This window comes from Vigna unguiculata, chromosome 7 (genome assembly GCF_004118075.2).
Source record: "Vigna unguiculata cultivar IT97K-499-35 chromosome 7, ASM411807v1, whole genome shotgun sequence".
Lineage (NCBI taxonomy): Eukaryota > Viridiplantae > Streptophyta > Magnoliopsida > Fabales > Fabaceae > Vigna > Vigna unguiculata.
In genome coordinates this window covers 35,047,436-35,059,372 of record NC_040285.1, presented here as the reverse complement: position 1 = coordinate 35,059,372, position 11,937 = coordinate 35,047,436, and the positions used below count along the sequence as shown (strand labels likewise).

General features: G+C 34.7%; 1 protein-coding gene across 4 annotated transcripts; it reads left to right on the top strand.

Annotated features, from left to right (window-relative positions):
* The first annotated feature begins 2,145 nt into the window (after positions 1-2,145).
* On the top strand, positions 2,146-8,310 carry LOC114189797 (homeobox-leucine zipper protein ANTHOCYANINLESS 2-like). 4 transcript variants are annotated; one of them, XM_028078489.1, is made up of 10 exons: positions 2,684-3,631; positions 3,762-3,979; positions 4,098-4,215; positions 4,315-5,004; positions 5,240-5,341; positions 5,420-5,632; positions 6,760-6,934; positions 7,027-7,394; positions 7,494-7,895; positions 7,992-8,310. In XM_028078489.1, exons 1-9 carry the CDS (start codon positions 3,599-3,601, stop codon positions 7,878-7,880), a joined length of 2,304 nt encoding a protein of 767 aa, XP_027934290.1. In that variant the 5' UTR covers positions 2,684-3,598; the 3' UTR covers positions 7,881-7,895; positions 7,992-8,310. The 4 variants fall into 4 exon arrangements, with proteins under 4 accessions (XP_027934291.1, XP_027934292.1, XP_027934290.1 ...); XM_028078490.1 differs by lacking the exon at positions 2,684-3,631 and adding an exon at positions 2,146-2,327 and having other exon boundaries at positions 7,494-8,310; XM_028078491.1 differs by lacking the exon at positions 2,684-3,631 and adding an exon at positions 2,610-2,654 and having other exon boundaries at positions 7,494-8,310.
* The last annotated feature ends 3,627 nt before the right edge of the window (positions 8,311-11,937 follow it).

Sequence of the window (11,937 nt, the reverse complement as noted above, 5' to 3'; positions counted from 1 at the left end):
TCATTCTGTTGGGAATTAAGAGAACATAATACCTCATTCGTTAACGCAAAATAGATACCACAAAAGAAAAATAATAAGAGTAGAACAGAATAATAGTAACAGTAGTATTAATATGCAAAAGCTCAATGTAAAACAATTTGGAAAGATAAATATAAGTATTTTTTTTTTCAAGAGAATTTATTGCATAACCTAATCATTATAGAGAATTATTTTTCAATTGTTATCAAGGGTTGGAAAAATATAACTTTTTTTTTCCTAGGAGAAGATTAGTATAATTTTTTTACTTATTTTCCTCTTTCTTTTAAAGAAGATTTTAACTAGACATGATGGAATTAAATGTTTTGCTTATTTATAAGTGATAAAAAAAATCATTTATGTAGAACGGAACATAATTTTGTATGAAGAGATATTCTTCATTAATATACTTGTCTATTTATAGACGTATGATACTTTTTTTACGAAGGAATATCACTTTTCATGAAAAATATTTCATCAACTGAGAAAAAGGTTCCAACGTATCTTTTTGGGTTTCTTAATTACAATTCCTTATTTTGTCAACGTCTTGTTACTTATTTGAATATTTTTTTTTCCTTCATTTAGCAAATAGTATGCAATAACATGTCAACATTGATGTTAAGTTGTCGATATGGGAAAAATTGTTACCGGTGATAACTAATTTTTTTTTTAACCTTTTAGGAAGAGAACCAAGGAGTAAACATGTTTGGAAAACATCTTCAATTTTTATTTGTATCTCTATCAACCGGTTTGTCGATCTTTTAAATGTTAAGATTGTTTAAATTAATAACAGCAGTAACATCAACAATTTTAACATATAAGAAAAAGTTAATTATGATATTTAATTTAGTAAAAACAATGAAAATGAGAATACAAATAGTCTCTATTCTGGACTCTCAAATTACCAATTATCTACCGGTTTTCATAAATTGTAATGAAAATATACTTTTTCTTTATTTGAAAGAAGATTCTTAACCTATATACATTTTTTATCATATTCCAACTTTTTATTCCTCTAATGTTGATAACTTTATGACAATATGAACTCTATTCCTAAGTATATTCTTCTAAATTATATATTCAAATTTTGCAATTAATCTTATACAATGACACAAATTGATACATATCTGAACAACCTTCAATCAATAAATTAGTTAATTTTTGTAATCATTCTGTAATATAAAAATTCCCAATCTTTATCAATATTTTTCGTTGAGTTGCTTTGATTTATAATTAACATTTTGTAATTGATGATCTTCTATCATTGACTACCAATGAGAATATGCTTTTAGCTAAAAAAAAATTGGATTATAAATATTTTTCCTTTAATTGAGTTACACATATTAAAAGTCTTCCTAACAAGATAACTTATTATAACACCTTTCAAAATTAATATAACAAATTCCTTTTTTTTTTATGAATCTAAAATAGTCACCATGGGAAATAAATTAATTACAGCAGTAACATCAACAATTTTAACACATAAGAAAAATTGATTATGATATTTAATTTAGTAAAAACAATGAAAATGAGAAGACAAATAGTCTCTATTTTGATCTCTCAAATTACCAATTATCTACCGGTTTCCATAAATTAATTGTAATGAAAATATACTTTTTCTTTATTTTAAAGAAGATTCTTAACCTATATATGAAATAATATAATTTCCTTATTTATAGAAGATGGAAAATTTTTACAAAGGAAGAGAGATAACCTTTCTTATTTATAGAATAAAAATATATAACTCCTCTCAAATATTCATTACTTTTTTTTTTTCATGAGAAATGAAGGAATCCTAACACATTCATAGACTGACCTTTAAGTCTTGGATCCAGAAAGTGCCTTAATATCCTGAATTGACATTACAGTCCTTAAACCTAGACACTCTTATTGGCTGTTGTCGGATCTTACGGTGGAGCGGAACACATCGGAAAAAAACACCATTCAAAAGGACAATGCGAGTAGATTGTAGTTGACAACAGTAATAGCGGAAGCATGCGCGTGTGCACGCGCTCCATGTTGAGTTGTGATTGGTGGCGGACATCACGAACCCCTCTTTCTAGCGTGGACCCCGCACTCGTATGCTATACATTGAAGATAGAAAAATAATAAGTGTGTGCAGAGAGTAACCAGAGAGAAAGATCTGGTTGAAGAAGCAGCTATGTTATTAACAGGAACAGGCACAAAGGGGTTTGGAATCTAACTTGGATTCGATTTCAAAGCAAAAGCCGAAAGGGTTTGTTTCATTTAGGAAAAACACAATTATCTTAGTGCAGAAAACCATTGACTTTCTCATTACCCCCATAGTCACTGTAAGTCAGCTCCATCTTTTTTTATTGTTAATCAATCAGCATTTCATATAATTATAAACCATTTTATTTTATTTTATCTGTCCCTTTCTCTTCCACCAATCTCAATAGACGCAGCATGTTTCAATCTTTAAGAAAAAAAAAAGAAATAAAAATAGTAAGAGAAAGAGATTTTTACCTTTTAAGATTTAATGTTTTTGCTGTCAAATTTATCAACCACGAATTGGATTATTTAATTTAAAAGAGAAATCATAACTTTCTAGGCTGTGGAACCCAGCGGCTCTGTTTGTTTTTTTGGCTCTTTTACTTTGCACACTGTCAAATTAAAAGGTATCGTTTTCTCCGTACCATGGTTGGTTTGTATACCATCTAACTTTCTCCATTTCTCAGTTTCTCACTTATATCATCAGTAACGGGGTGGAGAGAGAAGAGAGAGAATGACGGGGGTGGTGTCAACCGGTTTTTTTAGCTTAGATTTGGTGTGATGCATTTGAAAAGTCAGGGTGGTGTGTGAATATGACTGAGATAAGATACTTATGAGAGAAGTTTTTCTATTTCTTGTTGTCCTTTTTATATTTGTGTGAAAAGATTCTCAATCTTTGTTTTTTATTCTTTTTTTTTTTTCCTGAGGGACGTTTTGGCCTTAGACTTCTTTGGATTTTCTTCTTGCTGGGGTCTTTTTCAAAATTCTCGATACTGACAAAGAATCGGTCAAGTGTGAAATATAGGAAAACAAGGGTTCTCCTTCTCATGTCACTGTTTTGTGTTTTTTCTGCTGTTGGGGTTGCAGACATGTTATGCAGGTGTGAACCTTGGATCAGAAAGGAAGGGGGATTTTTCTTTGTCTTCTTGCTCTTTCCATCTCTTTTAGGATAGCCTTTTAGCTTTCTGCTGGAGAGAGAAAGGGGTGTCGACAAGGAAACAACTTTTTGGCCTTGTCTACTTTTTCACAAAAAAAAATTTCAATCTTGTCAGTGCTTAGCTCAATCTGGTTTAAAGGTCAAAAAGTAAGCGTATTAAGGAGTCAAAAAACTGAAAAAGCTTCTTGACAAAAGTGATAGTGACAATTTCGGGTATAAAATAGAAATAACAGGAGAGACGAACATGAGAGTCAGCGAGGGAGGGATAGAAGCACAGAATTTATTGGGAGATAAAAGGGAGAGGGTCAATCCAATTTTTTAAAACCTTTTGTGGGGATTGAGCCTTCAGGGTTTGCTGTTGGGGTGCAAGAGTTGTTGTGACTGATAATTATTTCTCAATCCGTTTCCTCTTCAATGCAAAATTCATCTTCCTTCTCCTACTCAAATGTATGGTTTTGGTCTCCATCTCTAGACATCTTATTTTTTGTTTATTTCTCTGTTGGCATTGAATTTCATTTGTGCATCTTATTGTTCATCCCCTTCTCGTTGCTGATGAAGTTATTATTATGTTCTACAGCAAAGGAAAATGGAGGGCCCCAGTGAGATGGGTCTCATTGGGGAAAATTTTGATGCTGGTTTGATGGGGAGGATGAGGGACGATGAGTATGAAAGCCGCTCTGGAAGTGATAACTTCGATGGTGTATCTGGTGATGATCAGGATGGTGGTGATGATCAGCCACAGAGGAAGAAAAGATACCACAGACATACTCCTCACCAAATTCAGGAGCTTGAGTCGTATGACTTTATAAAACTTAGTGGCTTTGTAATTTATTTACTTTTTGCTAATTTTCTTCTGTAATTAAGTAAGATTGTTGGTTTGTGGTTTTTGGGTTTTGCTTTTGTTGGTTTTTAGTTTCTTCAAGGAGTGTCCTCACCCTGATGAGAAGCAAAGGTTGGATCTCAGTAAGAGGCTTGGGTTGGAGAATAAGCAAGTCAAGTTCTGGTTTCAGAACCGACGAACCCAAATGAAGGTGAATTTAAGGACAGTAATGTAGAATTATTGCACTTGAATGCAGTTTGGTGATTGAATTTAGATATAGTGCTAATTGAAGTGATTTTCCTTGAATCAGACCCAACTGGAACGCCACGAGAACATAATGCTTAGGCAGGAGAATGATAAGCTCAGAGCTGAGAACAGTCTGATGAAGGAAGCAATGTCAAATCCAGTGTGTAACAGCTGTGGTGGCCCAGCGATTCCTGGCCAAATTTCATTTGAGGAGCACCAGATTAGAATTGAGAATGCTCGACTAAAAGATGAGTTGAACCGTATATGTGCCTTAGCAAACAAGTTCCTCGGCAAGCCAATCTCATCAATGACCGGTCCCATGGCTCTACCAACCTCAAATTCTGGTCTGGAACTTGGTATCGGAAGGAATGGGCTTGGTGGTTCAAGCACTCTTGGCACTCCCTTGCCAATGGGACTTGACTTGGGAGATGGAGTGTTGGGCACTCAAACTGCAATGCCTGGGATTAGACCATCACTGGGGTTGATGGGAAACGAAGTTCAGCTTGAGAGATCTATGCTTATAGATCTTGCGTTGGCTGCTATGGAGGAATTGCTAAAGATGACTCAGGCAGAGAGCCCTCTTTGGATTAAGAGTTTGGATGGTGAAAAGGAAGTGTTTAACCATGAGGAGTATGCAAGGTTGTTTTCTCCTTGTATTGGTCCTAAACCCACTGCTTATGTAACTGAAGCTACAAGAGAAACTGGGATAGTAATCATCAACAGTTTAGCCCTTGTGGAAACTTTGATGGACGCGGTATGTCTATGATCATCAACTTCCTAGCTTGGCTTCAGTGAAGTTTAACCAATTTTACTTTTCTGTAGTGAGTGAATTGCCAATGATGCAGGGATCAGAGCAATGTATTACTTGTTAGGATAACACTTTGATTTGGTGCTTCTGATCTTAATTAATGAACCATGACTATTATTTAATCTAGAATTGATGCAGGTATGTTTAATATCTTGTTTTAATTGGTTATTTCTTTGAATAGAATCGATGGGCAGAGATGTTTCCTTCTATGATTGCTAGAGCTATCAACCTCGATGTCATATCCAATGGCGTGGGTGGAACAAGAAATGGTGCTCTACAAGTGGTTCGTTTCTTTGCTGTATATTTGCTTCACTTTGTCTTATTAGTTGGTGGGACTGATGACTAGGATTATGCATTTCAGATGCATGCTGAGGTACAATTGCTTTCACCACTAGTCCCCGTTCGTCAAGTGAGATTCATACGGTTCTGTAAGCAGCATGCAGAAGGTGTATGGGCTGTGGTTGATGTTTCTATTGATATTGGTCATGATGCTGCTAATGCACAACCATTCATGAGCTGTAGGAGGCTTCCTTCTGGCTGTATTGTGCAGGATATGCCCAATGGTTACTCCAAGGTAAGTGCTGATCTAAGTTCTTTTTAACACTATTTTCTTTTCTCTTTAATCTGTGCTTCAATCTGTTTGTTTTTTTTTTTTAGCTTTTGTATTTTTAAAAAAAGTTTATAATATCTTCGTCCATTTTTTTAATGAACGGGGTGTTTTGGATATATCTGATGTATACTAGTTTTGCAAGAAGTTTCACTTGACTTCTTTGTCAAGTGAACTTTGTTTTGACTGATACAAAATGGAATAAGGTTGAACTTTGCCTGCGAAATCAGTCACGTTGAGTAGTTTTTTAATTTGGGAGATGCTTCCTTTGTTAAATTGTATTATAATCTCCAAACTTCAGAGAAGGGGTTCTTGTTGTCTGTATTTAATTTGTCCAGTGATACTCCTAGAGAATAGTGAATCAAGGTTTATATTGTTTACCAATATTTTGAAACTTCGTTTCTGTTTCGCATCTTTTACCATTTATAAGTGCATGAAAATTTTAAATCTTGGATTGTTCAGTCCTTGTCGTATAAAAAAATACACTTGATACTTCTATTCCTATCTCCTTTGATATAGAACAAACTATTTTTTTACTGCATACGAGACATTGATGATCTGGATCCAGTCATATATTATAATGTTTGCAGGTGATGTGTTAATCCGTGCCCTTTAATATATTAATATAGGTTTTATAATATTAAAAAAATTCCATGATCTGCTAACTTTGTTGGGATTCGCCAATGGCGTTGACATCTGCTCCGACTTTTATATTTTACATAATCCTCTACACACTTCTTACCTGAGGTATTAATTTATAATTAGCCTAGGGTTTTATGTCAAACATTTTTTATGTATGTGGAGTTTTACGTAAATTCAACAACTACCCACCCTTCTAATTTTATCCATGACCACGTCAAAAAACTGTTTGATTCTTATAGTTATGTTCCGATAAAAGTTGCAATGCACATCTGAATTCTAAAACACAAAATAAAGGAAGGAAAAATTGTTATTTTTTTATTTTGTGCTCCTCAACTAGCATGCAAGCATTTACTCCATTGCTTTGGGAATCTCTACATGACAGAACCTCTGCTAGTTTTGAAATATTTTTTTTTTGTTTTGGTTTGATAGAAGATAAGTTGCACTGTTTGTAGGTTACTTGGCTTGAGCATTGGGATTATGATGAGAGTGGTGTTCACCAACTTTATCGCCCATTGCTTAGTTCCGGTGTTGGATTTGGTGCTCATAGATGGATCGCCACTCTCCAGAGGCAGTGTGAATGCTTGGCCATCCTCATGTCCTCTTCCATTTCAAGCGATGATCACACAGGTGCACATGCATGCCATATTTTATTCACCCTTTCATCTCATGTAACGTTGTCACAGTATCATTGTGTAAACTTTGGCACTATGGTTTTGCAGCATTAAGCCAGGCCGGTCGGAGGAGCATGTTGAAATTGGCACAACGCATGACTAGTAACTTCTGTTCGGGGGTTTGTGCGTCGTCTGCACGCAAGTGGGACATGCTTCACATTGGAACTCTTGGTGACGACATGAAGGTGATGACTAGAAAAAACGTGGATGACCCTGGTGAGCCTCCGGGAATCGTGCTCAGTGCTGCAACTTCTGTTTGGATGCCGGTGTCACGGCAAAGGGTGTTTGATTTTCTGCGTGATGAACGGCTGAGAAGTGAGTGGGACATCTTGTCCAACGGTGGACCGATGCAGGAGATGGTACATATTGCCAAAGGACAAGGACACGGAAACTGTGTTTCTCTTCTCCGTGCCAACGTAAGTTGTTTTCTTATGCACACACACGTTTCATTTAACAAAAACATTAAACACTTGGTTTTTTGTTGTTGATATAACTGTATGGTGTCTCATTTGCAGGCTGTTAATGCGAACGATAGCAGCATGCTGATCCTGCAAGAGACATGGATGGACGCGTCGTGCTCGGTGGTGGTATATGCGCCGGTTGACGTGCAATCACTGAACGTGGTGATGAGTGGTGGAGATTCTGCATACGTTGCACTCTTGCCTTCAGGCTTCGCCATTCTCCCCGATGGTCACTGCAACAACAACAGCAGCAGTTGCAATGGGACAATGCAGAAGGGTGGCGGAGGCGAAGACCGCGGCGGAAGCCTTCTGACGGTGGGGTTCCAAATTCTGGTGAACAGTCTCCCAACCGCAAAGCTCACAGTGGAGTCGGTGGACACTGTGAATAACCTGATTTCATGCACCATTCAGAAGATCAAAGGTGCTCTGAGAGTTGCATAAAGTTGCATAAAGGAAGTTAAGTTACGTTACCTTACCTTATTATTTTGTGGTAATTTTTTTGTTCTAAGGAGAGGGAGGGGTTATATTATTTATATTTGGTTGGGTGTATAGGATTTAAATTATATAGAGTAGTGGAAGAGGCTGAGGCACAAAGGGTCGCGCAAGGAAGGTTTCGAGTCAAGAACGAACCGCGATGGAGGAACTTCATTCTGCTGCTTTTGCATGCACTGGAATAACCGCTCTGCGTTTTCTGCTCATAGTGGTTCGGGTATTGACTCGTTGACCTGCGAGTTAGTCTCAGTATCTTGTTTCGATAAAAAAAAAAATGTGCGTGTGTTTCTATTTCATTATTACCAGTGTCCTCCCATATACACTTGCAAATTGCTGAACTAATCTATTTTACTTTGGAATGCATTTTCACATTTCCATATTTTGGCTTCTCGTTGCCTTTTCATTGTCATCTAATTATTACACCGTAATTATAGTAAAAATAGATAAACTTAATATATAAGATTATTTCTGATTGAATTATTATAAGTAGAAAATCAACTGGACAGGAACAGACTTTTATGTTACTTAGATATTAAGGTGTCGTCGTATGCTCTCAAATAAGTATGAAAAGTCCATGATCATAAATATCAACATTACAAAAAGATTTTACGTAATAGATAATAGATCTCATCACAAAACGCGTGTTGCCGACTTGGAATAAAAGGAGAAACAAGGAAAATAATGGAAGGCATAATAAATAATATGATGTAGGTAAATGCAAGTATTTGGTTTTGAGAATTATTCGGTTTTTTATCTTAGCATCTACACACATATATATCTTAGCATAATGGTTTTGAAAATAATGGAAGGCATAATAAATAATAAATAGGACGTCCATGTGACACTTTCTCAAACAATTAGAATCTACACACATATATATCTTAGCATATTCGGTTTTTTTTTTTTTAACTAAATATTATTAACTACTTGTTCAGTTAGCAATTATTTTTTTTACATAAGCTTTGTAATACCATTATATAGAGGATAAATAAATTTTGTTTTACTTCGTATATCTTCACGTTTTTAGTTATTTTTGTTTTATTAGATGTTGCACTATTAAATCTATCTTTTTCTTTCATTTTTATGTTTTTTCCTAATCTTGTTTTACTTTTTCTATTAGTTTCATAATGAATGAATTCCATATTTAAGATCAAGCATTTAATGCACACACTGTTTTTATCTCGAAGAAAATTCTAATATTAAGTTGTTCTTGATTCAATAAATTACAATTCATGAGATTCGTACATGCTTCGAACCAAGCTCTTCATTCTATTTGGAAAAGATGCAAAATATAATTGTATCATAGGTTTGTGCACTTTGTTTCACATTCAATTTGTTAGAACAATTTATTACGACGATGCTTGCGATGACTTGGAATAACAGTATTCACGAGGAGATTTGTGAAGAATCAAATAATTGCATCAAGATATCGCCTCAATCAAGCACGGTAATTATTCTATAATCCATTTTTTACAAAATTATGCATTCTAAAAGTCTTGTCCTATAACAGTGTTTAATACTTTTAATTTTCTAAAAATTATACATTCAATCTACTTTTTACTTTGTTCTTTGCCAAATAATAAATATCTATAGGTTTCAGGTTTCGACAAACAAAAATCATAAGATGCGTCGATTAAAATTGGAATACCGTTGTATTAATTTTCAAAACAAAAAATGGTATATTTTGAAACGATTAAATAGGAGTCTTTTGCAACATTTTATTTGGGCCAAGTATTTGCTCTTACTCGTTGACAAAGGCCTCCAAATATATACAATAAAACTCAAGCCCATGATATATATTTACAAATGCACCACAAAAATTCACATAATTTAATAATTGCACATAAGTTGTGCTTATTTATCGAAAACCCCCTTCTATGTGATTATTCGTTCATTCCTGCAGAGCGTAAACAACGACCAAGTTTAGCAGCAAACCCAAAGTACGAATCTTGTTTCCACATGGTTCCAATGTCATGTCATAAATATTTCTTCAGATGAAATTTTATAGATGCATTCATATGCAATTACTGGGCAAAAAGAAATGGTAATTAATTTCAATGCTCAAAAACTTGATTTTGTTAGTTTCATGCAATCATATGCAATGTGCAAACAGTGTGGCATAGAAAGAAGTAGCTGTCTGGTTTTTTTCTTCAGTGCAGATGTTATAATTGACTTTTCAATGCTCTCTCGTTATTGTATATTCTTAACACAACACATCTGTAATATTTGAACTCTGGTAAGTAAGTCTGAAATATGTTGGGTGGAAAATCTGTACCACAACCAACCCTCCCAGTGATAACTGAACCAATTTAAAATATTGACTTTTTTGGTGAAGAAAAACCAGGGTTTATTCCACACATGGTCATGTCAAAAGATATAGTTTTCTTGTTTAAATTGATCGATCTTCCAGATAGGTTGACATATTTATTTCAGTTGACACAAACTCATGCTGCTTTTGCCAGCCGAGGTACCAAAAAATTGATTCAACAAGCATAAAAAGCTAGCTGTCATCTGATGAACTCACTAGTAGCAGACTGATACACTCTTGAATGATATTGGTTGAGTTGGGTATATGCCAAAAATACGAGAGGTGGAAAATGGCAATGATATGAATAATATGATCGTATATTCCCTTCAAAATTAAAATAAATTGCCTTTTACCATCTGCCTATTTTAATTCCTACCGAACACACCAACAGTGTTTGTGATGTACAACTTGATATATTAAGAGATATAGAATCACAAAAAGATGCAGACATGCAGATTTGACATTGATGATGTCCCATTGAACTACACAGGCGAACAAAGTACAAGCAATGACGACGTGAGAGATTGAAGTGTGGAAGATTTGATTATGGTAGATGGGTTCACAGGTACAGAAAATAAAAATGTGTGGAATTAGAGAGAGATGAATGAGAGAGTGAAGTGTTTGCAATGATGGTGAATAATTTTTGGCATTTGAGATAAGAGTATTAATGGTTTTCCCACACTCTGACTGACATGTTGTTGGAAGTGAATAGTAAGGCATGGAAGGGGCTTCAAGTTTCCATCTGCAACAAATAATGTGTTCGAGTGGTTTATTGGGGGGGTTTGAAAAGTCTGGTGTGATGTGTTTTATGTGGACCATATAATCAGCAACAAGTTGAAGGTTAGCATTCAAAGGATGGAACCATAGCTTTATTTGTTGGGGCGCTGAGATATTATGATCCTTAAATGCACTTACCTGTCATCTAAAACCCAGCTACCTCGTGTGCTTTGTGTTTTCAATTCATTGCAAGACTTTTACGCTTCATCATCATCATCATCTTTCATTGCCTACTCTTAATATCAGGTAATGACATTACTGCTGCTAAGACATCATAATCTACGTCTTTTTTCTAGAGTCCGTTTTATGACACTATTTACTGTTTCAACATGATTTCGTTGATGAAACGTTGTTCATAGGATCTTTGGATGGAAATATTAACGTTTCCGTGATTGTTACTCCCTCATACCAACTACTGTGTTCATACGAAAAGACTCGTTGAGGAATTTACAGGGACATCACAACACAAGTGTGTTCATACCAAGTGAAGATGTGTGTGAATGATTGACTTGAATATAGTTCACACTTGTCTTTTTACTGGGTCCTGTAGGTATGTTTTTCGAAAGTCTTGCCCCAACTAAAGCTTCACCACATTCAAATTATTTTTCTAAAATAATTCATATCAAATCATTTTTTTTAAATAGTTTCAACTCAGCATTCATTTCAAAGATCACTCAGTTAAACTAAAATTGAATTTCGATTCCCTTTGTGTTTACTTGTGGATTAAAAAAAATATAAATAAAAGAAAACTATTTTAAATAGTTCATCAAACAAAATAACTTTTTTAAAATATTAATATAATTGTTATAAAACGTAAAAGCCACTCTTAATAATAACTCTAAATCATTGTTTAACATCATCACAGATCACAATTAATTTGTAAGACGTAAGGAAGTGCCATTAAGGAGGATTAGTCTTTTT